Genomic DNA, 23501 nt, shown 5'->3' on the forward strand with positions numbered 1-23501 from the left:
TTGCAAAACCTTGTGGTATTCTAAATTTTCCCCTCCTTACCCCATACCCCTAGATGGCAGGTAATCCAATACATGTTAAATATGTGTAACATGTTTCTAATGATTACCTATTTTCAAGAAATGCTATAAGGGCTATCATTAAGAAGATATATTATTGTATGGATAAACCTTGTATCTAATTTTCTTTTTCCTTTATAGATTTGAATTCCTTGAGGACAGGGACAATTTTTGCTTTTTTCTTTGTATCCTCAATCCCGACCATGTGGTGGAGGTATAATAAATATTTGATGGTTGATTGACTAAATGTTTTACTGGAAAAGAAGATTTAGAGAGTGAGAGTTAACAGGACTGATATAAGTATTGCACTGGTACTGATAGAATGTAAAAAGACCTAAAGGGATGAATTCAGAAAGAACATTGGTTAGATTCTCTGTTCAGGGTACACAGGAGAATCTGCACAACATTCTCAAAGGGTGAGAAGGAATAAATGGGTTGAATTAAAGAATGTATGAATTAGAAAAGAGCTCAAAGAAGTTCCAACCCACATAAGAAAGAGGATGTTCCCTATATCAGGAGATATAGAGGGGAAATCATTGAAATACTGAAGAACTTTAATAAGGTTTAGTTATTTGCAAAAATGACTCCTCATTTTTTCTTTGGATTAGAACAAAAATTTGGAAGGATGAATCTCAGTAGGAATTTGTAAAAGTGGCTCCTCATTCTACTTTTGAATTAGCAAACCCTTGGGGTAAATCCATTAATTGGAACCATGACTTATTTGGACTTACCTTCTCTAAGACTCACCAGGATTTGGTGGACTTTCAGTGGACAAATCAATCAGTTTCAGATTCTCATCCTCAGATGATGGGCCATCGTCCATACAGTATAAAGGATCATCCAAGAAAGAAGGCCTCTTCAGCCTTCCAATGCCAAGGGTTTTTGACATAAAGTAATGCTCTATGTCACCAGAAGCTACATTCCCTGGAGGCCACAGGCTCTCTATTTCCTTTGTCTCAGTGACCAAAAATTCTGCAATATGATGTTGATTCCCCAATGCTTTGGTAAGATAATAGCCAGGTGTTTCACATTCTGCATTTTCAAGGAAATCTTCATTCTCAACCTCAGGACTACTGAGGGCTGGTAACACACTTAACAATTGAGCGATAAAGGATTTGGAAGGCTGGATGGATTCTGGCTGTACTCCATCAGCATCTCTGCTTTCCTTTTCTGATCTTTGTTCCAATATGCATTCCTCTAGAAGAGTCTTCAGCTGCTCTTCAGAGAGAATTCGTGGTGTTCTCACCTGAGGAAATAAATAAAGAATATAATCAGTTACTAAACAGAAACTATTTGTTGAATACCTTTTAAAGGTCAATGTTGTTGCAAAGAAAGATATAAGAGAAATAAAAACTACCCATCCTTTAGGATCTAGATCCTGATTTTATAGCTATTAGAAATTCTTAGTTTTGATGAAGTTCAGTCCCCTCGATTCCCAGTCAGAGAGCCAAATGATGAGGTTTGGCACAGGGAAGGGAGTTGTGGGAACCCCTTTCTGCTGGTGCAGATCCTTCATAAATGAATTTATGAACCCGAAAAGTTAAACTGGCAAAAGAAATTTATTATTGACATTGGGAAGTCAGCCTTTGCTAGAAAGACTGAATTCCTTGGTGGCAAGGTCCCGACAGAGGGCTATAAAGTTTTTAGCAGAAAAATCCTATCCTAGCAAAGAAATCCCAATAGAGAAGTGAATAAGGTCTTGTTAAGGAAACAGGAGAGATAAATAAAGGAGTAATACTGAAAGAGAATGTCTTTCAGTGGGCTAAGAGTCCCTTGCTATGTCAAGGGAGGTCCCTTGGCCTGGTAGGATTCCTGCTTTGAGAACCTCTACTGCCCAGGATTGAGCTCAGCTATCCCCTGTTATAACTGAAACCTTGGCTAGAAGCTGGGGCAGCTCTTGGTGGGGGCTGGAATTGAATGAGTGTCTCTGGGCTAATTTCCAACTCCATAGGGTTAGACAGAAATCTCCAGCTCAGGCTAAATAAGGAGTGGTCCTGGACTCAACTAGTCCCACCTAGATAATAGAATGAAACCACCACTTTATCTTGATTCCCTGGAGCTGGTCTCTCAGGGGAGATTTTAGTGTTACCCCCAAAGTCAGAGAGAGGGAAAGAGAAAGAATTTCGAGGCCAGTTTGAAAACTCCCTTTATCATGAAGATGAGTAATTTCTCTGCAATTCAAGAGCATTGCTTGGAACTCTGGGAGGTTAATTGGCTTGCCCTTGGTCAGAGGCAAGGATGAGTCAGAAGTCTTCCTTACTTCATGGCTAGTCCTCTATCGAGGAATAATATAATCTTAGGTTTAAGAAAGGACAACTCACCTAAACAGACTAAATGCATCCTCAATTCTGTCTTGTCATATGGTGAATCTGAACTTATATTTTCATTAATATCAAGTATCTCTCTGAGGTGGTGCAGTGGTTAGAGTGTTGGAACTGAAATCAAGAAGACTGGAGTTCAAATTCAACCTCAGACACTTACTTTTTATATGATCCTGGGCAATGTATCTTTTTCAGTTTCCTCAATTGTAAAACAGAAATTATTACACTGTCTGTAGTTATTTCAAAGGAATTTCTCTATCTTTACTGCTAGACTTTGTTAATATAGAGAATATGCAGAAATAAAGAAATTCTTGTGATTTGTGTGGATTTATTTTATATCCTGCAATTCTGCTAAAGTTGTTAATTATTTTAACTAATTTTTAGTTGATTCTTTAGGATTCTCCAAGTATACTGTAACATTATCTCTAAAGAGTGACAGTTTTGTTTCCCCATTTCCTATCCTAACTCCTTCAATTTCTTTTTTTCTTTTCTTTTTTTTTTTTTTTATTGCTCTAGCTAACATTTTGAGTACATAATAGTGGTAATAATGGGCATCCTTGCTTCACCTCTGATCTTACTGAAAAGACTGGACGTGAGAGTCAAAGAGGTTGTTGTGAAGATCAAATGTGATAATGTTTGTGCTTAGTACATGCCCGGAATATGGAAGAAATTCCTTCCTCCTCCCTCTCTTACATTGCCTTTCTCCCTCTCTCCCTTTCTCCAATTCCTTCTTCCTTCCCTTCCTCTTTCCTTCTCTTCCTTTCTTCTTTCCTACAGTCCTAGACTTTGACACTCTGTTACTTTTTCTGGCAATAGATACCTGTTGTATCAGAGTTCTCTTTTAATGTCCTAACCCTGTTTCCCTAATTGTCCTATTCGGTTACTCGGCCTTAGGTTATAAACATTCCCTTTTAATGTTAGGATAAAGTTTTTATATCTTAGACCTTAGGCTATACTTATTCCCTCTTAAAGTTTGATGGAATAAAGGTCTTTATCCATTTTAGATGTCATTAGAATATCAGGAGCCTCTCCAGTACCTCCCATTATGTCATCCTCCCCCTATTAGGTCAGCCCCATCCAGGTACCTCCTCCATTATGTCATTGTTCTTGTTACCCTATAAAGAATCTTGTGTATCTGACATTGGGGCTGGATTCTTTGAGATGACAGTCTCATTCAGCCCTGGGACCAACCATGGATCCATTTGGTCCCAGTAAATCTTTCCATTTTAAATAAATTATTGAATTGTTCTCTAATCTCTGTCTTGCTCAGTTTTTCTAATCTTGTCCACTACAGTCAAACAGTCAGTTCAAATATACAACAAAACTTGCATGCAGTATGAGGAAAACTACAAAATGAATCTCTACTATAATAGAGATAAATCATTGCCAGTTTCATGTTATTCAGCTAGCTTGATCCAGATTTAGAAAATAAAACAGCCTAGTCAAGGTGATCTCGATTCTCATTTTCCTTCTTAGATTACAAGTCTTTTCACTGGGGTTATGCTTTTTTATACTTACACCATTTCAACATACATATATCATTCTAACTTGAGACCAAATCATTGCTTCTTAGTTTGATTTAAATCTCTGGCAAAGCAAAGTCTTTCACTGCTTTATGTACCATATATCATGCCTTTTTTTCTTTCAGCACCCTTTTCAATGCAGCCATTTCCCTTACTAGCTTAGCCAGAATCATCCTGTCACCTCCACCTAAAATGTTGACCTATTCAACCCTAGCATAGAGCCCTGGACCACCTGTTAAGAGGATGATTTTTTTTTTTTCATAAGGAAGATATGATCCAGGTAGTACACTCTCCTTAAAAGTTTACTCCTATATATATATATATATATATATATATATATATATATATATATATATATATATATATATATTTTTTTTTTTTTTTTTTTTTTTTCCTGAAGCAACTGGGGTTAAGTGACTTGCCCAGGGTCACACAGCTAGGAAGTATTAAGTGTCTGACACTAGATTTGAACTCAAGTTTTCCTGACTTCAGGGCTTGTGCTTTATCCATTGCACCACCTCGATGCCTCTGTCTATTTTTTCTTGATCAAGTTTCTGCTTGTTTTCTTACTTATACCATTTATCAACTTGCATCAAGTTCTACCTCCCTCTGTCCAAAATTGGTTGTCTTTTCTACTGATGTATCATATTATCTTGACCTTGACATCTAACTTACTTAACATCAAGCATTGACCCAAATGCTCTGATTATCACCTGCTGCTTCAAATTTTTAAAATTTCAGTCATATTTCTGAATAATAATCACCAGTATCTGCTGGCCTGGTTCCATCTACCCCAATTTATTACAGACTATTATTTATTGAACACAGGTAAACTCTGCTTATTCCAAGGTACTTGTGGTTTCTAAGTAGGATTATGGTCAAATTACACTCTTTAATATCAGGATGCAAAGGAGCCTTGAACATCACAGAGTTAAACAGAAGTCCATAGTCAATAAAAATTCTTTTACAGTGTTGAGACAGTGCCTTGCATATCTTGCTAAATGAATTAATGAAATATAATGGAAGGAATAATAAAAAAATAGAATTGATGCTTTTTGATTTGGATCTTATAGTCTAACTCATCAGCAACTCATGTATTTGATCCCTAATAGCCAGAAACACTTCTTATACAGCCCCTGGTCTATTTTAAAAGATATTCACATCATGGAGTTTATGCAAATTTATTTCTCTTCCCTTGGTACTTAAAGAGAACATGAGAGAAAGGTCTGATAACCTTTCCTCCCCTACTTCCACCCCCTCAAGTCAAAAGTAGCACAACATAAAGAAAAGACCATTAGCTATGAGTCAGGAGTCTTCAATGGTAACCTTAGCTCCATTAATTTCAGTGACTGGATAAATCATTTAACTTTTCTTATATCCTTCTTTAATTAGAAAGACTGAAAGATTTTTAAGAGTCCTTTAAACTCTAAAATTGTGATGTTATTAATAGTAGTAGTATTAGTAGACAAGAATTTTTTGCATGTCTTAAGAGTTTGCACTACATTGAAATTCTTGACCTTTTGTTCTTCCAGATGAACTTTGTTATTATTTTCTCCAGCTCTATAAAGTAGTTTCTTGACAGTTTGATTGGTATGGCACTGAATAAGTAGATTAATTTAGGTAGAATTGTCATTTTTATTATTAGCTCAGCCTACCCATGAGCACTTGATATTCTTCCAATTGTTTTGATATAACTTTATTTGTGTAGAAAGTGTTTTGTAATTATGTTCATGTACTTCCTGACTTTATCTTGGTAGGTAGACTCCCAAATATTTTATATTATCTATCATTATTTTAAATGAAATTTTTCTTTATATTTCTTGCTGCTGGACTATGTTGGTAACATAGAAATACTAGGATTTATGGCCAAAGAAGAATTAGAATACAGTATGAAATATAAAATGGATAATTTTGATTATATGAATTAAAAATGTTTTGTACAAACAAAACCAATGCAGACAAGTTTAGAAGGGAAGCAGAAAACTCAGAAAACATCCAAGGGATCTGATAAAGGCCTTATTTATAAAATATATACAGAGTTGACTTGAATTTATAAGTACACAAGCCATTCTCCAACTGATAAATGGTCAAAGGATATGAATGGAAAATTTTCAGGTGGAGAAATTAAAACCATTTCTAGTCATATGAAAAAAAATGCTCTAAATCACTATTGATCAGGCAAATTAATTCAATTCTGAGGTACCACTATATACCTCTTAGATTAGCTAAGATGTCAGGAAAACATAATGATGCATGTTGCAGAGGATGTGGGAAAACTGGGACACTAATACATTCTTGGTGGAGTTGTGAACTGATCCAACCATTCTGGAGAACAATTTGGAACTAGTTTGATCCAGCAGTGTTTCTACTGGGTCTGTATCCCAAAGAGATCATAAAAAAGGGAAAAGGACACATATATGCAAAAAATGTTTGTAGCAGCCCTTTTCGTAGTGGCAAGGAACTAGAAACTGAGTGGATGCCCATCAGTTGTAAAATGGCTGAATAAGTTATGGTATATTATTGTTCTATAAGAAATGATCAGCAAGATGATTTAAGAGAAGCCTGCGGAGACTTACATGAACTGATGCTAAGTTAAATGAGTGGAACCAAAAGAACATTAGCAACAACAAAATTATGTGATGATCAATTCTAATGAAAGTGGCCCTTTTCAACAATGAAGTGACTCAGGCAAATTCCAATAGACTTGTGATGGAAAGAGTCATCTGAATCCAGAAAGAGGACTATGGGGATTGAATGTGGATCACAACATTAATTTTTCCACCTTATTTTGTTGTTTGTTGTTTGTTTGTTTTTTTCTCATTTTTTTTTTCCTTTTTGATCTGATTTTTCTTGTGCAGCATGATAAAGAAATGTAGAAGAATTATACACTTTTAACATATATTGAATTACTTGCTGTCTAGGGGAGGACATGGGACAAAGGAGGGAAACAAATTTGGAACACACGGTTTTGCAAGGGTGAATGTTTTTTGCATGTATTTTGAAAATAAAAAGCTATTATTAATTTTTTTAGAATAAGAATGTAAACTTGAAGGTAAGGCTTATTTTTACTTTTGTTCTTCTTGTGCCTATCATATTACACAAAAGATGTATAATAAATAATTGTTGCATAGCTAGAGGTTTTAGAATTAGAGTAGGCACAATCTGAAGTTGTCAGAACATCCTAAGAAGCTTAAAGAGAAAATGTGTTGTCTTGATCTTGATCTGAAAACAAAAGAATTCACTTGGCTCCCACTAAAGTTTCAGAGGAAAAATAGAATTTGGACACCCCAAATCCTCCCATGTCATAAAACCAGCATATCCTAAGCCCTAAGGGGTCCAAGTTATCTGATTTATGACTTGTTGACAAGGCACCCAAGCCTGCATCTTTGGCTCATTTAATTGGAAACTCACTATCATGAAACAAAAAATATAATAATTTTTCTTGATAAAATATTATATCATTTTTGGCCAGGATTTGAATCCCTGAAGACCCACCCTGTTAAAATGACACTGTTACCAGTTAGTTAGTAATAGGAAATTAGGCCAATGATATTAAATGGTGGAAAACCAAAATCTTGAATGATTCACGCAGACAGAGAAAGAGAGCATTGTGTAAATAACATCAAATTCCATTTCAAATCAAACAACTAAGGTGCCTTTCCAACTCTGTTTAATTGCAAGGAAAGGGGTTTACAGTTGCTAACAATAACAGATGTTGTCACTAACACCTAAGAATTCCTGATGTTTAAATAGTCATAAAGTAATCACTCCCAAGTATCAAAGTATTAGCCATAAAGTCATTAACTATTTAAAGAAAATGTCAGAACATTATATTCCAGTTTAGTCAAAAGTTTCCGTAATAAATCAAAAACTGGAAAAGACCACCAAAATCCATTTTCTCTTTTAAATGTGTTAACTTGACATTTCCCCAATCACTAAAGATAGACAGACAGATAGAATAGATAGATAGATAGATAGATAGATAGATAGATAGATAGATAGATAGATAGATAGATAGATAGATAGAAAGAATAGATAGACAGATAGATAGACAGACAGACGGACAGATGTTGGTAGGTAAAAGTAGGGAGGGAATAAGTAAGGAGGAAAGGAGGGAGGATAATCGGTAAGTAGGTGGATAGATGGATAGATGGATGAAAAATTAAGATACATAAACTATATCTTCAAACAGAATTATAAAATTCTAGAAATTCATTTAATGTAAAGCTGTTTGGATTTGTTTTCAGAGCAGCAAGTTTCAAGACAACATATTTTCTCCTTCAGAAGAATCTAGTGATGTGCCAAAGATGTAACTTTCATTAGCCCAGCAAGTCATGATGTTCAACTTGGAAACCCCAGAGACTAGTGCACACGAAATGGATCACTTCACTTTAATAGAGACATTTCTTGTTGTTAAAGATGCTCCTGGACTTTATTTTAAATATTTTTTTCCTTCTCTACCTATCTTAATCACATTTCTATGCCATTCTTCCACTTCTTACATTCATGCTGAATTTTTTTAAAAGCACCATAAGTCAAAGGCAGCTGTCATTGGCACATATGTACCAAAAATGGCAGTATTTGCTATGAGGATAAAATGAGCTTTTCATCAAGTTGCATTCTGCTATTTTAAGGCATGCAAATTTGATATTTGGAACAGCACTTCTACATGTTATCCCTTGTGGTCCATTTGTATCAACTAAACCAAAGAAATTGTTCATTATGTTTCAACTCCATTAATCTGACTAAATAGTAATTCAAATGTTATGGGGAGGTAAGGAAGGGAAGCCTTCAATTAACTTTACATTCCTATTTAATTTGGGGTCCCAACACAGTGGTAGTAAGTTGACTAAAAGAGTTTGAGAGACCATCTCTAAGAAATTAGTCTCAAATTGCACAAGAATTCTTAGATGAAACCGACATTCTGAATTGTATTTAGACTTGAGAAAGTTATACGTATATACTATGAAGCATTACACAGTATAGGACAAATGGTCTGGACTTGTAACTGATTATGCTACTGTCAGACGTGGATAATGTATTGGCTGATTTTGTTGATTTTTTTCTTTTCCTTTTTTGTTTGTTACAAGAGGAATGGAGAGAGATTTCAAAGCAAAAGTAAAGCAAAAATATTAATGTTTTTTAAAAAAGAAATTGAGTATGTTGGAGCTTGCTGCCAGGCTTCTTATTAAAAAATGTTATAATGAACATATTTTGTCAATATGCTATTCAAATAAGCCACTGATAAAAATGGGTAATGAAGAGCAGAAACACCACTGAAACTAATTATAATTATTTTATGCATGTTAATCAATATAATTGTAATAAAGAAAGTGTTCAGAAAGAACCTTAATCAGTAAATCTTTGTGTTAGAATGATAAGCATTTGTGTAGAACACAAATTCATTTGTAAAATCCTACTGAGGATGATGGATGATTATGAAAAATATTGTATAAAGAAAAGGAAGACAATGTAAAGTGAAACCAGTTTAAAGAAAGTTTGGTAAGGCCTAATTAAGCAAAGTTATTCTAAGGCTTTTTGATGATAAAAATAGAAGTGCAACAAAAAGAAGAAAAGGAAAAGATCTGCAAAGATGTTATAACAAAATATTTTCACCACAAAGAACACTGGAGCCACTATACTTCAATTCTATTGTCTTAGTCTTGGAAGAACTTCTTGGAAGTAGAAATGTTATGAAAGAGAACAAAAGATGAAGAAAGTAGCTAAGTTAAACTAAATGCATATAGAACAGATTCATGCTGAAAATGATATAATTATAAGGCAATTAAAATATTGATATGCAATATATCTACAAAGAGGAAAATAAAATTAGGGGGAAAGAATCTCAGAATTTATTAACACTTTTAAAAATGATCAAAAACATCAGTTAACCACCAACCTATACAAATATTTTGCAATCTATACAAAATCTTCTTTGCATGAATTGGGGTATACTTGACGAAGGCATTGAGAGGAAATACACAAGCTCTGACAAGCAGTATTCTACAGTGGACCATACCATTATCACCTCCCTAGTGAGTGAAAGGCAGAGAATATAAGATTCCATTGTGTATTTGTAAAATTATAAATTATAAAATTATCATTTGTAAAATTATAAAAAAGTATTTTATATGATAGAATAAAATGTTCCTTTAAAGATATCTTTCAACAAGATATCTCTTATCTATATGTAGACCTTACAAGTTCCAGAAGAAGTCCTTATAATCTTCCATTTTCACTGTTAAGTCAGGTACCCCACAGGATTGGCTATATCTTCCCCATAGTTTCTGAGGAGTAGCTCTGAGGAGGAGTTAGAGGTACATTTCTAATGGCATTTGCTTAAGTTCCCATTTTGGCATGTTTTCCCTGATATAAATTGATAATTACAGCCATATGAGTGATTATTTAATTTTATCAGCTATCTGTGATTAGTGTTCCTAGTAACCTGCAACCAATTAACACAAATTAAATACCACTTAGCATAGCAACATAGATTAAGATTTACTGAGAAGATATAGCAGAAATTTGAGTACAAACATAAACAGGGAGTTGGGGAAGGGAAAGGTATTATTCTTCCCTCACCACCTTGTTCTGTGGAGAGAATAAGATCAAGTTTAAAGTAGTTACTACCAAGAATTCATCTCACTAAATTTATTTCCAAATGTAGCAAATCCAATGGACAAAATTATTCTCTTGCTCACAGAAACCAGGATCTCATTTTTGATCTACTGTTGGTTAGGTCAAACAGGCTGTGAAGTTTCCTTCCTCCCCAGGTTCTGGTTCTTTGGCATAGACTCCAGTTGATTGATCCTTGGTACTCTCCCAACCTTTCAAAGCTCACAAATTTGTAGCCTAATCTGTTCCATTTCAAATACCTTTGTTATATCAGGAAAAAATAGATATATGAGGGAAGAAAGCAAAGAAAATTTTTTTGCTCAAAGCTTAGTATCAGGTGAGATGAGGAATATAAGTCTCTGCCCTACTAGTTCTTTCTTCCCATCTGGAAACTGAGTAGTCTTTGCCTTCTCATTTGAACATGTCCAGGGAGTGATAGAATAAGGTCAAATGATTAGAGCCTTTTATATGCAAACTTGGTTTTACCTCAGACGCCAGTCAAAACATCTTTCTTCATCACATGGTAAGCAGACTGGTAAATCACAAAATACCTCCATCTTTTGAAAATCCTTTGGTTTAGCATTTTTCTTTCCCCCCCTTCATTTAGTAATTTTATTTATTTATTTTTATTTTCCCTAGTTACATATAGAAACATTTTGGGGGCTATACATGTGCATTCATTTTTTTACATATGTGATGAATAATGTTATTTTATGAATTATGTTGGCAGAGAAAAGTCAGAAGAAAAGGGAAAAACCACGAGAGAGAAAAAAAAAAACATAGAAAAAAGATTTTAAAAATGAACAATGCATATGTTGATTTTTGCCTAAGCCTAGACTTATATTCCAGAGAAGGAGATCTTTCTTATTCTTCAGGGTCCTATCCTCTAATATGAATGTGATAAAGGTTTAGCAATAAATATATAATATCTAATATTTATGGGGTCCTATGCAGTACAAGAGAAGGACAGGACAATTAATAAGACAAGTCTCCTTTCCAGGATATTAATTTTGGAACTAAGAAGGTCCTTAAAGACTACCTGGTTCAGTCCTTTTGTTTTGCAGGTAAGAAACTAAGACCCACAGAAGTCACCCTGATAATAAGGGGTAGATTCAGTATTCACCCCAGATAATCTAGCTCCAAACCCAGCATCTTTTCCATTAAGCCATGATAAAAACATGATATGCACTCCCTCTTCATCTATACCTCATAATTACTAACTTACATCAAAATTCAGACCAAGTACCAATGCTTAAGAGTTCTATCCTGAACTTCCCAATTGTTGATGCCTTCCTTTCCATTTGAAGAAATTGCCTTATATTTAAGTTCTATCTATGTTGCTTTGTATAAATGTGGAATGTAAATCCTTTAAGGTATGTACCAATAAACCCTCGTACTTTAATAAATGCTTGTTGAATTATTGAATGCATATGTAGAAAGTTACAAAGGAGATTCTAGGAGAATTCAGAGAAATTAGAGAACACTTCCAAGTGAGGGAGAATCAGGAAAAACTGACAGAAGGAGGTACCATGAGCTATTCAACCAAGTAAATTCATCCTGGCTAAAGTAAGGCTAGTCAAACAAGTGAATGATCCTTTAACCTAAGTGGAGTTTTATTATTTGACCTTTAAAAAATCAAACCCAAAGGCCAGATTAAGTAGATGAATTCTATCATTGATCAATTCACCAATTTCACAAGATTATGGAGAACTATGAGAAGGCCAGTAAGAAAAAGAGCAGCTGCAAGGGAAAGGGTCCTTTAGGTGTTTCACTATTGTGTATGTGGTCTAATTCATGTGGATTATACCATACCTATCCAAAGGTTCTCCCTCAGTCCAAGTATGCTAGAGGCTAAGTGCCAAGTATAAAGTTCAGTTAGGTAGTCTGGTTCTAAGTGGACAATTTCTCTTCAAATTTTAGCTGCAATCCTCATACAGAATTAAAACTTATTTTCCCACTATAACAAAATTGAATAAAGCTCACAGTACTTAACATATTTCATATTTTAACTTTTAAAATCTACTTATGCTATAAAGAAAATCCTTAGAACCATGGCAGAGAAAGCCCTTCCTTTAACAATAAACAAATGCCCACAAACATAACAAATTTTAACCTTTTTATGTAAATATTTTCTGGCTTTGGGATAAACTTTGTATGAACAATTTTAAGACTTTTGTAACTTTCAGTTGCTAAAAGAAATTTCAGCATCTGCACTAGATGATGGTACTCAGTCATTTATTTAGAATAAGATGGATTATATAAAGTCTGACAAGTTAAATGACTTTTGGGGGGGGGAGGTCAACAGCAGCATGGTATAAAAATAGACAGCAAAGAAAAAGAAGTAAGTAATCTTTTCACCTTCCAATTGTTTAACATAGGAAACATTCCTCCAAGAAATCAGTCATATCAAATAAACATTCTTGGAATTTTTTTAATTGAATTTTAATACCTGCTTTTAGTTTTCAATCTACTAAATGAAAATGTTAAAATTCCCCAAATCATTTGCTGATTTGTAAACTAAAATGAAATCAATAAGTTGAAAGACATTCTTATATTTAAATATATTCATTCTTAAAAAAAAAAAAGTAAACAACTGCAAAATTTTTTAAAAATCAGAAGCCAAATAAATTAACTGTGATGTATGCCTCAAGCAGTTGGACATACATTTCACTTAATATAGTCATTTAATTATAAGCATTAACATTAGTTAATTAGTCTCTGCATCAGCTACATATATATATATATATATATATATATATATATATACACACTTTGGAAAAAAATGCAATAGGGGAAAAAGTAGTCTATAGGATAATTTGCCTGAACTGATTTGGTTCCTTGACAAAACTTACTGGCTTTTTTAAATGACCAATTGAATTGGACACTGTACACAGTCTTATTCTGAGTCTATCGATGTAGACTATAATTACCATATTATAACTAACAAGCTATGATTGAAACCAACAAATGTAAATGTTTCAATGTGATTAGCTAATTAATTGCTCAATCTGTTCATTTGTAGAATAATTAGACATGCAAATATTAAGATTTTGATCTGAAGCCATAATGCTTCAAGTTTATGAGTATAAGAACTGTGTCTCCCCCTCAGGGCTTGTGATAGAAGACTAATAACTGGTCACACAATGAATAAATGAGTGTATTCCAATTCATTTAAATGTTTAAGAAGCAAAATTTATGTCTATAAGCTAAAGGGACATATGTCGTGTTAGTTTCACTATATTCTTAAGGATCCAAATCCCAGATTAGTTGCACATTTTTTTTAAACCTATAATTTAGTTGATGATGGGAATTCATGTTTAGGAAATTCCTTCTCTCAACACCCATCTACAACTGCTATGTCATTTATGGATTTACAGAGAGTTACCTGGGCATTGAGAAGTTTAAATGACCTCACATAGCCAGTATATGTTAAAAGTCAGGACTTGCAGATTGGCTAAGATGACAGGAACAAATAATGATGAATGTTGGAGGGGCTGTGGGAAAACTGGGACACTGATGCATTGTTGGTGCAGTTATGAAAGAATTCAACCATTCTGGAGAGCAATTTGGAACTACGCCCAAAAAGTTATCAAACTGTACATACCCTTTGATCCAGCATTGCTATTATATCCCAAGGAAATACTAAAGAAGGGAAAGGGACCTGTATGTGCCAAAATGTTTGTGGCAGCCCTTTTTGTAGTGGCTAAAAGCTGGAAAATGAATGGATGTCCATCAATTGGAGAATGGTTGGGTAAATTATGGTATATGAATGTTATGGAATATTATTGTTCTGTAAGAAATGACCAACTGGAGGAATACAGAGAGGCTTGGGAAGACTTACATCAACTGATGCTGAGTGAAAGGAGCAGAACTAGGAGATCATTATACATTTCAACAATGATACTGTATTAGGATGTATTCTGATAGAAGTGGATATCTTCAACATAGAGAAGAGCTAATCCAATTCCAATTGATCAATGATGGACAGAATCAGCCACACCCAGAGAAGGAACACTGGGAAATGAGTGTAAACTGTGAGCATTTTTTTTTTTGTTTTTCTTCCCAGATTATTTTTACCTTCCGAACACAATTCTTCCTTTGCAACAACAACAACAAAATTTAGTTCTGCACATATATATTGTACTTAGGATATACTTTAAGATATTTAATATGTATGGGAATGCCTGCCATCTAAGGAAGGGAGTGGAGGGAAGGAGGGGGAAAATTCGGAACAGAAGGGAGTACAAGGAATAATGTTTAAAAAAAAATTACCTATGCATATGTACTGTCAAAAATGTTATAATTATACAATTAATAAAAAAATCATTAAAAAAAAGAGTCAGGACTTGAACTGAACTTTCCCTATATATATCATGCAATAATATAATTTAAAAGCATTTATTGCATGTAGTCATACTACTTGCAGAACTTTATTGATATGTTCCCATATAATATGCAATTACTGTACAAAACTATGTTTCTATGACTTACATTAAGAGCAATTCAGGAAAAATGCAAGACTTGGTAACATCAGTGAATGTCACTGATTCAGGGTATCTAAAAATATTGCTATCAACTCTGAGTGAAAAGCTCTAAAAGTAACATCTCTGTACAAAGAAAACTTTTTTGAGAACATCAGAAAAAAAACATGCTTAAATTTTAAAATGTAGAGAACCTAGTTTGAGGAGGGAAAAACAGAAAAAATCTTGCAGAAATGTCTTTTACACAGGGTGGTGGGAGAGAGCAAGTAGAGAAGTATTTCTTAAACTTAAATGAAAGAAAAAGCAAAGTGTTGCTTCAGGTGTGAGGGCTCCTACAGTTCTGGGGATTCTGGGTATAATCTTGAAACCTCATTTTTTTTTCACTTTTCAAAAAGCTGATTCAAAAAAAAGTATCCAAAATATTTGGTTGCTGATGCTCTCTGAATGTTTTTGAATTCCACCTGGGATGACTGACAGGAATATTTACTACCTGTTTCTACTCACATGTGAATCAAAAAGAAAGAAGCAGATTCTTGGAGTAACTGGATACCCTTCTTTCCCTTGAAAACATGTTTGCTATTTGAATTCATCTTCTAACAAGAACAGCAATGGGTAATTCAAGACTGCATTAAAACTCAGAAATTTTAGTCAAAAACACAGTGAAAAACAGTTGGGACAGTTTCTAAGCAAGGAAGGGAAAGCAAAAGATTTGACTTGGGCCCAGGTTGCCTTCCTGACTGCCCTCTTCTGAATTTTCTTTCTAGCATTGCCAGGGGGCTGCCTCTTTCTTAAATGGGAAAAACAAGTATATTTGACAGAGGACCATTAGGCTGGAATTTCCTTCCACTTATAAATAGTTCTCACCACATCTGAGATGGATAAGGTAAAAAAATACAAAATGTGCCTTCTTCTTCTTTCAGGAGAAGGTTTCAACACTAACTTTATATCTCTAACTTCACTAATCTTAGAATATGGGTAATTTAATCTGACACAATCTACAACTGCCAAACATCACCCCACACACATACCACCATCACCATTAAAAAAACGACAAAATGTCACAAACTTTCCTGAACAGAAATAACATGTGCCGGAAACCCTTGTTTTTATAATAAAGTTACTGAAAGTACCTCATGAATATACTTTAATCCCATTTGATTTTCCCAAATAAATGGAGTCACAACTTAACTAGTCAGGTACTACAGAAATAGCTGTTGGTAGGGCAATGTATATTCATCAATGAGTACTAGAGGGCATTTGATGATTTTAGTTGTGCTGTCTGAAAGAACTACAAGGGGCATTTCTCAATTCATTTTGTTTAATAAAGGACATAACATGCTGAAGGAGTAGTGAGGTATTGATTGATTTCTTTCCTTTTATCATTTACCATATATTACTTATACATGCAACCCTTCATCAATTAAATCTTGGTCCCTATCTCAAAAACTTCAGATGAGTACTTAATATGTACACAGTATTATATCTTCTGGGGCCTTTTTCAATAGTTATTTTTGTTTTACTCCCACTCTCTTCTGAAAATATAAGTACCTACTTTGTTTTTCTCTAAAAATCTTCTTGGCATTTGTCCTCACCAAGAATTTCCCTTGGGAATAAAATAATTTGGATTGAATAATTCTAAAATCCCTCAACTTCCTGATGCAAACACATAGACTAACAACATATCATACAATAGCCAGTTTTTCTATAACATTCCTAAAATGCAAAGATTAAAGCAGAACCTCTTAACAATCAAGAAAAATATTTTCCCTCCTTTGGAAGACATCAAGAAATTCTCCCATCAGGTATATCCCATTGCTTTCTGAACTGCTAATATCAACAAATGGTTGTAGTACATATGATTTCCTGCTGTAATAATCTAATAATCTTTGGATTATGTATATATATAAATGTATATATATGGAGAGAGAGATAGATAAAGAGAGAGACAGAGTAACAGAGAGACAGAGACAGAAACAGAGAGATGGAGACAGAGAGAGACAGAGACAGGGAGAGACAGAAAGAGAGAGGTAGATAGACAGACAGACAGACAGACCAACCTATGGTCAATTAGGTGACACAATGGATGCACCAAGACTAGAGTCAGGAAGACTTGAGCTGAAATCTGGCCTCAGAAACTTACTACCTATGTGACCTTATGCAAGTCATTTAACCCTGTTTGTCTCAGTTTCTGCATCTATAAAATGAACTGGAAAGGAAATACTAAACCACTTAAGTATCTTTGCCAAGAAAACTCCAGATGGGTGATGAAGAGTTGGACAAGACTGAAACAATTGAATAATATAAATATGACCTAGCAGGCACATGTGAAACTGTCCATCTCCAGCTCTTCTCTGACCTTCTATTAAGGTTTTTAATCTATATTGCCAGTCTTGTTCTTAACGAAATTCTAGCTCTCTTTCTATATCTATATCTGGCAATAGTTCTCAGGTACACATGTTGCCTTTAGAGACTTCAATGGAGTTCCAGGTCCCTCTTCAATTCCATTTGTAGCATCCTTTTAATTGGACCACTGTCTCTTTATAAAGGTCAAAAGTCAAAGGCCAGAATAAATAGAAGAATTATATAACTAATATAATAGCAATTCACTGATCCCACTGGCCCACTACTTCTCAAAGGAAGGTCAGTAGGACAATGAGAATCTAAACTACGGGGAAGATACAGCTCACTTAGAAAATTTACCATTTTCAAATTATAAAAGGGGGCAGAGTTTACCTAACTTTTTGACATATTCAGCCTATATTCTAAATGTAATATAAATATTTTCATGTGACTTAATATCTTCTTGGAATATGGAACATTGCTTACACCATTTGGGCTTTAGGAAAGTAAGATGCCAAAGTTAAACTAGGTTTGAACCAGATTTTTTTTAAATAGAAAAAAAAGAGGAGAAGGGGGATGAAGCAGGAAATAGAGAAAGGACAAGGGGAAAACAATATTACCTTAACTAGCTGATTTTTATTTTGCAAAATTTTACCTGCTCCTATAGAAATCATTCGTGAATTCTAAGTTCTTCCTAAGAACACCCTCTTTTAAAAAGGAATAAATGTAGATTGCCAAATTATGGAACTGCTGATCTTCATATTAAGCAAATCACAATGGTAAATGAATATTTTAAATGTAATCTATTGGATCAAAACAACGATTATTAAAACCAAAAAATTAATCACACATTACTGGGGAATTATATACATTGAAATAAATCCCTTACTGGCTCTTTTTAAGGAAAGGATGAGGAGAAGAGAGAGGGATTCAAAATGTAAGAATATATTCACTAAACTCCTCTGATTTCATTTTTATCAAGACCAAAGTTCAGCCCTTTTTTTCTTGTAGCTGAAGATTCTTGAAGGCTTGTGGGGGGTCTTGAGGAATGTGAGAGAGAATGTCTGTGATGGAAGCAGTGAGGCAGAGAAGGCATTTTCCTTTTTGCTCTGACCCTATACAAGCTTAGGTTTATCAGCTCTCAGCTCTCTCTTTGCAAACACCAGTTGTCTGCCAAGGGGTGGAAAGAAAATAGGAAACCACAAGCTCTGTCTATAATTAAAGGCAATTTCAGTTAAGAGACAAAAATAAAAACACAACAGAATGCATCAGGGATTGAGGTAAGAGCTCTACAATTATCTTAAAAATAAAGCTGTAGTCAGGAAATGAATATGCAGAGATACTACTACAGAGACACTTCAGCAAGTACTTCACTTGGCTTGACTGAATATGCTGATGTTTGTCATAAGTCTTATTTTCAGATGGTAATTTTTCCTATCTTTATACACATACATATATACATATTCATACATACATACATCATATATGTGTTTGTGTGTATGTATGTGTGTATGATCTTCCCTGTAGGAAACTATAAGTGAAAACAAGAGCATGAAGTCAAGTTAGCAGAGAAAAGGCCGGGTTTGTACTCCCCTATCTGGCAATAGGTACCTATTGGCAATGTGTATGTTTTTTCCTATCAAGGCCCATTGCCTCAATGAAAAATAAAATTAATTTAAGCATAAAACCTAATAACAATGAAATGTAAGAGCTTCATATATACATATGTATATATGTGTATGTGTGTATACACACATATCTAACTTATTTTTAACATTTAGAACTATAAATATAAATTTTATTCAATAAATACTAGACTATCTTAAAAGTATCATGATCAATTAAAGGAAAATAAGGAAAGGGGAAAAAAGAGAGGCAATGTGAGAAAAGCATAAACACACACACACACATAGAGGGGGAGAGATAGAGAGAGGGGAGAAATACTATCTTTCAAATAAGAAGTTAGTTCATGTCCTGGTTCTGAGAGTTTGTAACTGAGAAAGTCATTTAACCTCTTCATACCTCAGTTTCCTCATCTGTAAAAATGGGGATAATAATAGTATCTGTCTCCTAGGGTTACTGTGAGGATCAAATGAGATGATAATCATAAAGCATTTAGGACAGTGTCTTGCACATAGTAAGCACCATATAAATGTTAGCTATTATTGTTGTTGTTATTATTATCTGCAAATTACAGATATAAATGCATTTGCATTGAAAGGCAGCTGTGGCATAATGATTAGAGAGCTGACTCCTTCAAATAGGAAGATACAAATTCAAGTCTTGCTTAACACAGAATGGCTTAACATAAGGAACCCTGGGCATGACTGAACCTTTCAGATTCACCAGGTACCTCTCTAAGATTACTAATTACAGAGCAGTTGCTGACTTGCATTTCTTATTTTAAAATACTTTTGCTTTTTGTCAAAATACATGTAAAAACAACTTTAACATTAATTTTTTTTAAATTTTGAGTTTCAAATTTTCTCCCTTTCTTTCTACTCACCCCTCATTGCAAAGGCAATTTGATCTAGATTATACATGTACAGTAGTCAATGCAAAACATTTCCATATTAGTCATATAATGAAAGAAAACCAAAAAAAAGAAAAAAATAAAGAAAAAGAACTTTTAAAAATTATACTTTAATCTGCAATCAGTCTCTATCAGTTTTTTGGCTGGCAGTGGATAACATTTTTCATTGTAAGTCTTTTGGGATTGTCTTCAATCATTGCTGAGAATAGCTAAGTTACTCACAGTTGATCATTGTAAACTATAGCTGTTATTATATATAATGTTTTTCTAGTTCTGCTCACTTTACTTTGAATAAGTTCATATAAGTCTTTCCAGGTTTTTCAGAGCCTCCTACTCATGCTTTCTTATAGTACAATAATATTCCATCACAATCATATATCACAACTTGTTCAACTATTCCCAATTGATGGGTGTCTCATTTCCAATTTTTTACCATCACAAAAAGAGCTGCCATAAATATTTTTTGTGCATGTGAGTCCTTTTCATTTTTCTTTGATATCACTGGGATACAAACCTAGCAATCACATTGGTGGGGAAAAAGATATGCAGTTTTATTGCCATTTGGGCATAGTTCCAAATTGTTCTCCAGAATGGTTGGATTAGTTCACAATTCCACTAGTAATGCATTAGTATTCCAATTTTTCCATATCCCTACCAACATTTGTCATTTTCCTTTTCGGTCATATTAGTCAATCTGAGATGTGTTAAGTGGTAAATCCGAGTTGTTCAATTTGTATTTCTCTAAACAATAGTGATTCAGATCATTTTTTTCCCATATGACTACATTTAGCTTTGAATTTTTCTGAAAACTTCTACTTATATACTTTATTCATCAATTGGGGAATGGCTTGTATTCTTATAAATTTGACTCAGTTCTCTACATATTTGAGAAATTAGACTCTTTATCACAGAAGCTTGTAAAAATGTTTCCCCAGTTTCCTGTTTTTCTTCTAATCTTGACTGCACTGGTTTTGTTTGTGCAAAAACTTTTAAATTTAATGTAATCAAAATTATCCATTTTATATATTCTAATTCAGTTTTCTTCCTATAGCTATGCTATCTAACTTTTCTAAAATTCTATTCATCTCCTTAATTTCTTTTTTATTTTTAATTTTGAGAGGGAAATTTTGAGGTCCCCCCCCAAAAAAAGTTTTATTTTTTCTCATATGTCCTCCTTTAAGAATCTGGATGCTACACTTTTTGATGCATACATGTTCAGTTCTGATATTACTCCCTGGGACTATGATTCCTTTCAGTAAAATGTAGTTTCCTTGGTTATCTCTTTTAATAAGAAGTATGGCAGAGACATGAACATGTTTATAAGAAACAGGGAAGCAGCTAGTAATTAGTAGGACACAAGTTGTTATCTTCTTCCACCCTACAAAGGGACCTAGAAAATCTAGATTGTGAGGCAAATGATAAAATGACAAAACAATAATCAAATAAAGATTTATCAGAGTTCATGAACATGAAAGTAGAAAAGACCAAAAGTATTGTCTTCTCTATGTAGCTAAGGTGAAATCATAAAAATTAAGTAGAATGATAAACTGAGAAGTTGAGTACTTGAGAGAATATTTATGTGTGTGGTTGTGAATATACACACATGTGTACATCTATTAACTCATATGTGTGTGTGTTGAAGTCCTCTCATATAAGGGCCAGAGAAGAAAAATATAAGCACTAACTTCATTGAGGAAAGGAAGGAGAATACCCTGGGGTCAACTATAATAGCTACTAGAATCTTAATTGATTTACATAAATTTGGATTGAATAATCATTAAAAGAGAGATTCTGAGTGAGGATAGGAAAAGAAGGGCCTAGAAGAATCTAGGAGGATCTAGAAGATGGCAGCTATAGTACAAAGACAGATGACTACCCCAAGACAAAACCCAGAATTTTCCTTTAGAACAAAGATTGCTAGTTGATGCTTTTTAGTTTTACCATAATATAAGCATGAACCTCCTTTGTCTCATCTCATTCTACACAGAAACTATCTGTATACAGTCAGAAATATAATAAAGCCTATTTGTTGACTAAAATTATCAGGGTTTATGATATTTGAAAGCAGATAAGCATATCAAACAGATAGATAATGTCTAAAATGGCTGAGAATTGTATTTAGTTTTGTAATGTGAGTCATTACCCAAGTTTATATGAGAAAGAGATTATTTGGCAGTTCAATGAAAAAACTGAAGAAAAACTTTAATAGCTGCATCCCAATCTACCATTTAATGCATTTAAAGACAGCAATCATCTCTCCTTCATTTAATTCAAGAAACATTCACAAAGCATGTGATATGTGCAAGGTAAGAGATACAGGACATAGGAGAAAGCCAGTTGACGAAGGAATCAGAAAGACTGACATTCAAGTTCTGATGCCTGAATCAGAACATAGGGGAAACTGATGTCTCTGGACTTGGAGTAAGATTTGAATCTCAGCTCTAGTACTTACTACCTATGTGACTCTGGCCAAGTCACTTAAGCTCTTTAGAGTTTAGTTCCTTATTTGTAAAACAAAAAGCTTGTACTATATCAGAGATTACTAACCTAGGGTCCATGATCTTTTAAAAAAAGTTGTGATAATTATATTTTAATAATTCAATAATCCATTTCTCTATATTCAATAATTTTAATAATAAATTCATTAATTTATTTCTCTCATAATCTTATGTCTTTTGTTATATGAATTTTAAAAACATTATTATGAAAAGAGATTCACAGGCTTCATCAGATTGCCAAAAGAGTCGGAAAAAAAAACCTTGGGACCCATGGATCACAAAATCTCTAAAGTCTCTTCCATATCTAAATCTATGATTTTATGGTTAAAAGTTGCAGTAAAAGTCCCTCCAAAAACATGCTGTGGCTTTGGATCACTGAAATGTCAATGACCTAACATTTAGTATTTTGCTAAAGCCATGGTTGTAATGTTTGGAGTGAATCACAGATGCTAATTGCCTTGTGACTAACATGATTATAATAATATCATTGTGTAATACTGCAATTCTTCATAGCATAGGAGCAGAAAGGCAGAAAAATACACTGGGCTGTTGAGTCTGACTTTCACTGTAATGAGTGAAGCACTAAATATTCTTGCTAATTTTTAATGGTACATAAAAGCCCAATTCAACAACTAATCTTTTTTCTTTTTCTCTTTCTTTCTTTTCTTTTTCTTTTTCTTTTTTTTTTTTTTTTTTTTTTTTTTTTGACTGCTAATGGTCCAAGAAGCTATTTCCTACCCTGGGGTACTAGATGCTTATTTCCTTTCCTGTAGGATTCTGTTTGTGTGTGCCACTGACTACAGCTAGCTGCCTCTCCTTCCTTCTCACCCGCCTATTGCCTTTTTTCCACCTGAGGGTCTTTTGTGTTTAGCTGAATTCTTTAGTGACAGGATCTATAGGATAAACTAGGCTGCAGGGGGTAGGAATGCACACATGGTTTCAGCTACTTTGGATGCAGGCCTGCTGTGGCTCTCAGCTTACAAGGTCAAAGCTAGATAATAACTTTTTTTATTTTTCATTTCTGGGTAAAAACCCATAGCAAAAGGAGGAAAAATGATTTTACTTTTTTAAAATAAATATCCATATGATCTGGTTTTATTTATGAGGTACAGATCAACAGCATTACAGGAAAT

The 23501-nt window shown here is 33.9% G+C and overlaps 1 protein-coding gene across 14 annotated transcripts in view; it reads right to left on the bottom strand.

The window, feature by feature from the left end:
* The window catches only part of FSIP1 (fibrous sheath interacting protein 1), a 252791-nt gene that overhangs the window by 14787 nt on the left and 214503 nt on the right, over positions 1-23501 (bottom strand). For 11 of the 14 annotated variants that reach the window (XM_074289244.1, XM_074289242.1, XM_074289234.1 and 8 more), the window contains one exon: positions 805-1303. In XM_074289244.1, coding sequence (XP_074145345.1) covers positions 805-1303 — 499 coding nt within the window. Of the gene's footprint in view, positions 1-788; positions 1304-23501 lie in introns of all 14 variants that reach the window. The other 3 variants (XM_074289248.1, XM_074289250.1, XM_074289239.1) reach the window with 1 other exon arrangement.

Source organism: Sminthopsis crassicaudata, chromosome 2, assembly GCF_048593235.1.
Source record: "Sminthopsis crassicaudata isolate SCR6 chromosome 2, ASM4859323v1, whole genome shotgun sequence".
NCBI lineage: Eukaryota > Metazoa > Chordata > Mammalia > Dasyuromorphia > Dasyuridae > Sminthopsis > Sminthopsis crassicaudata.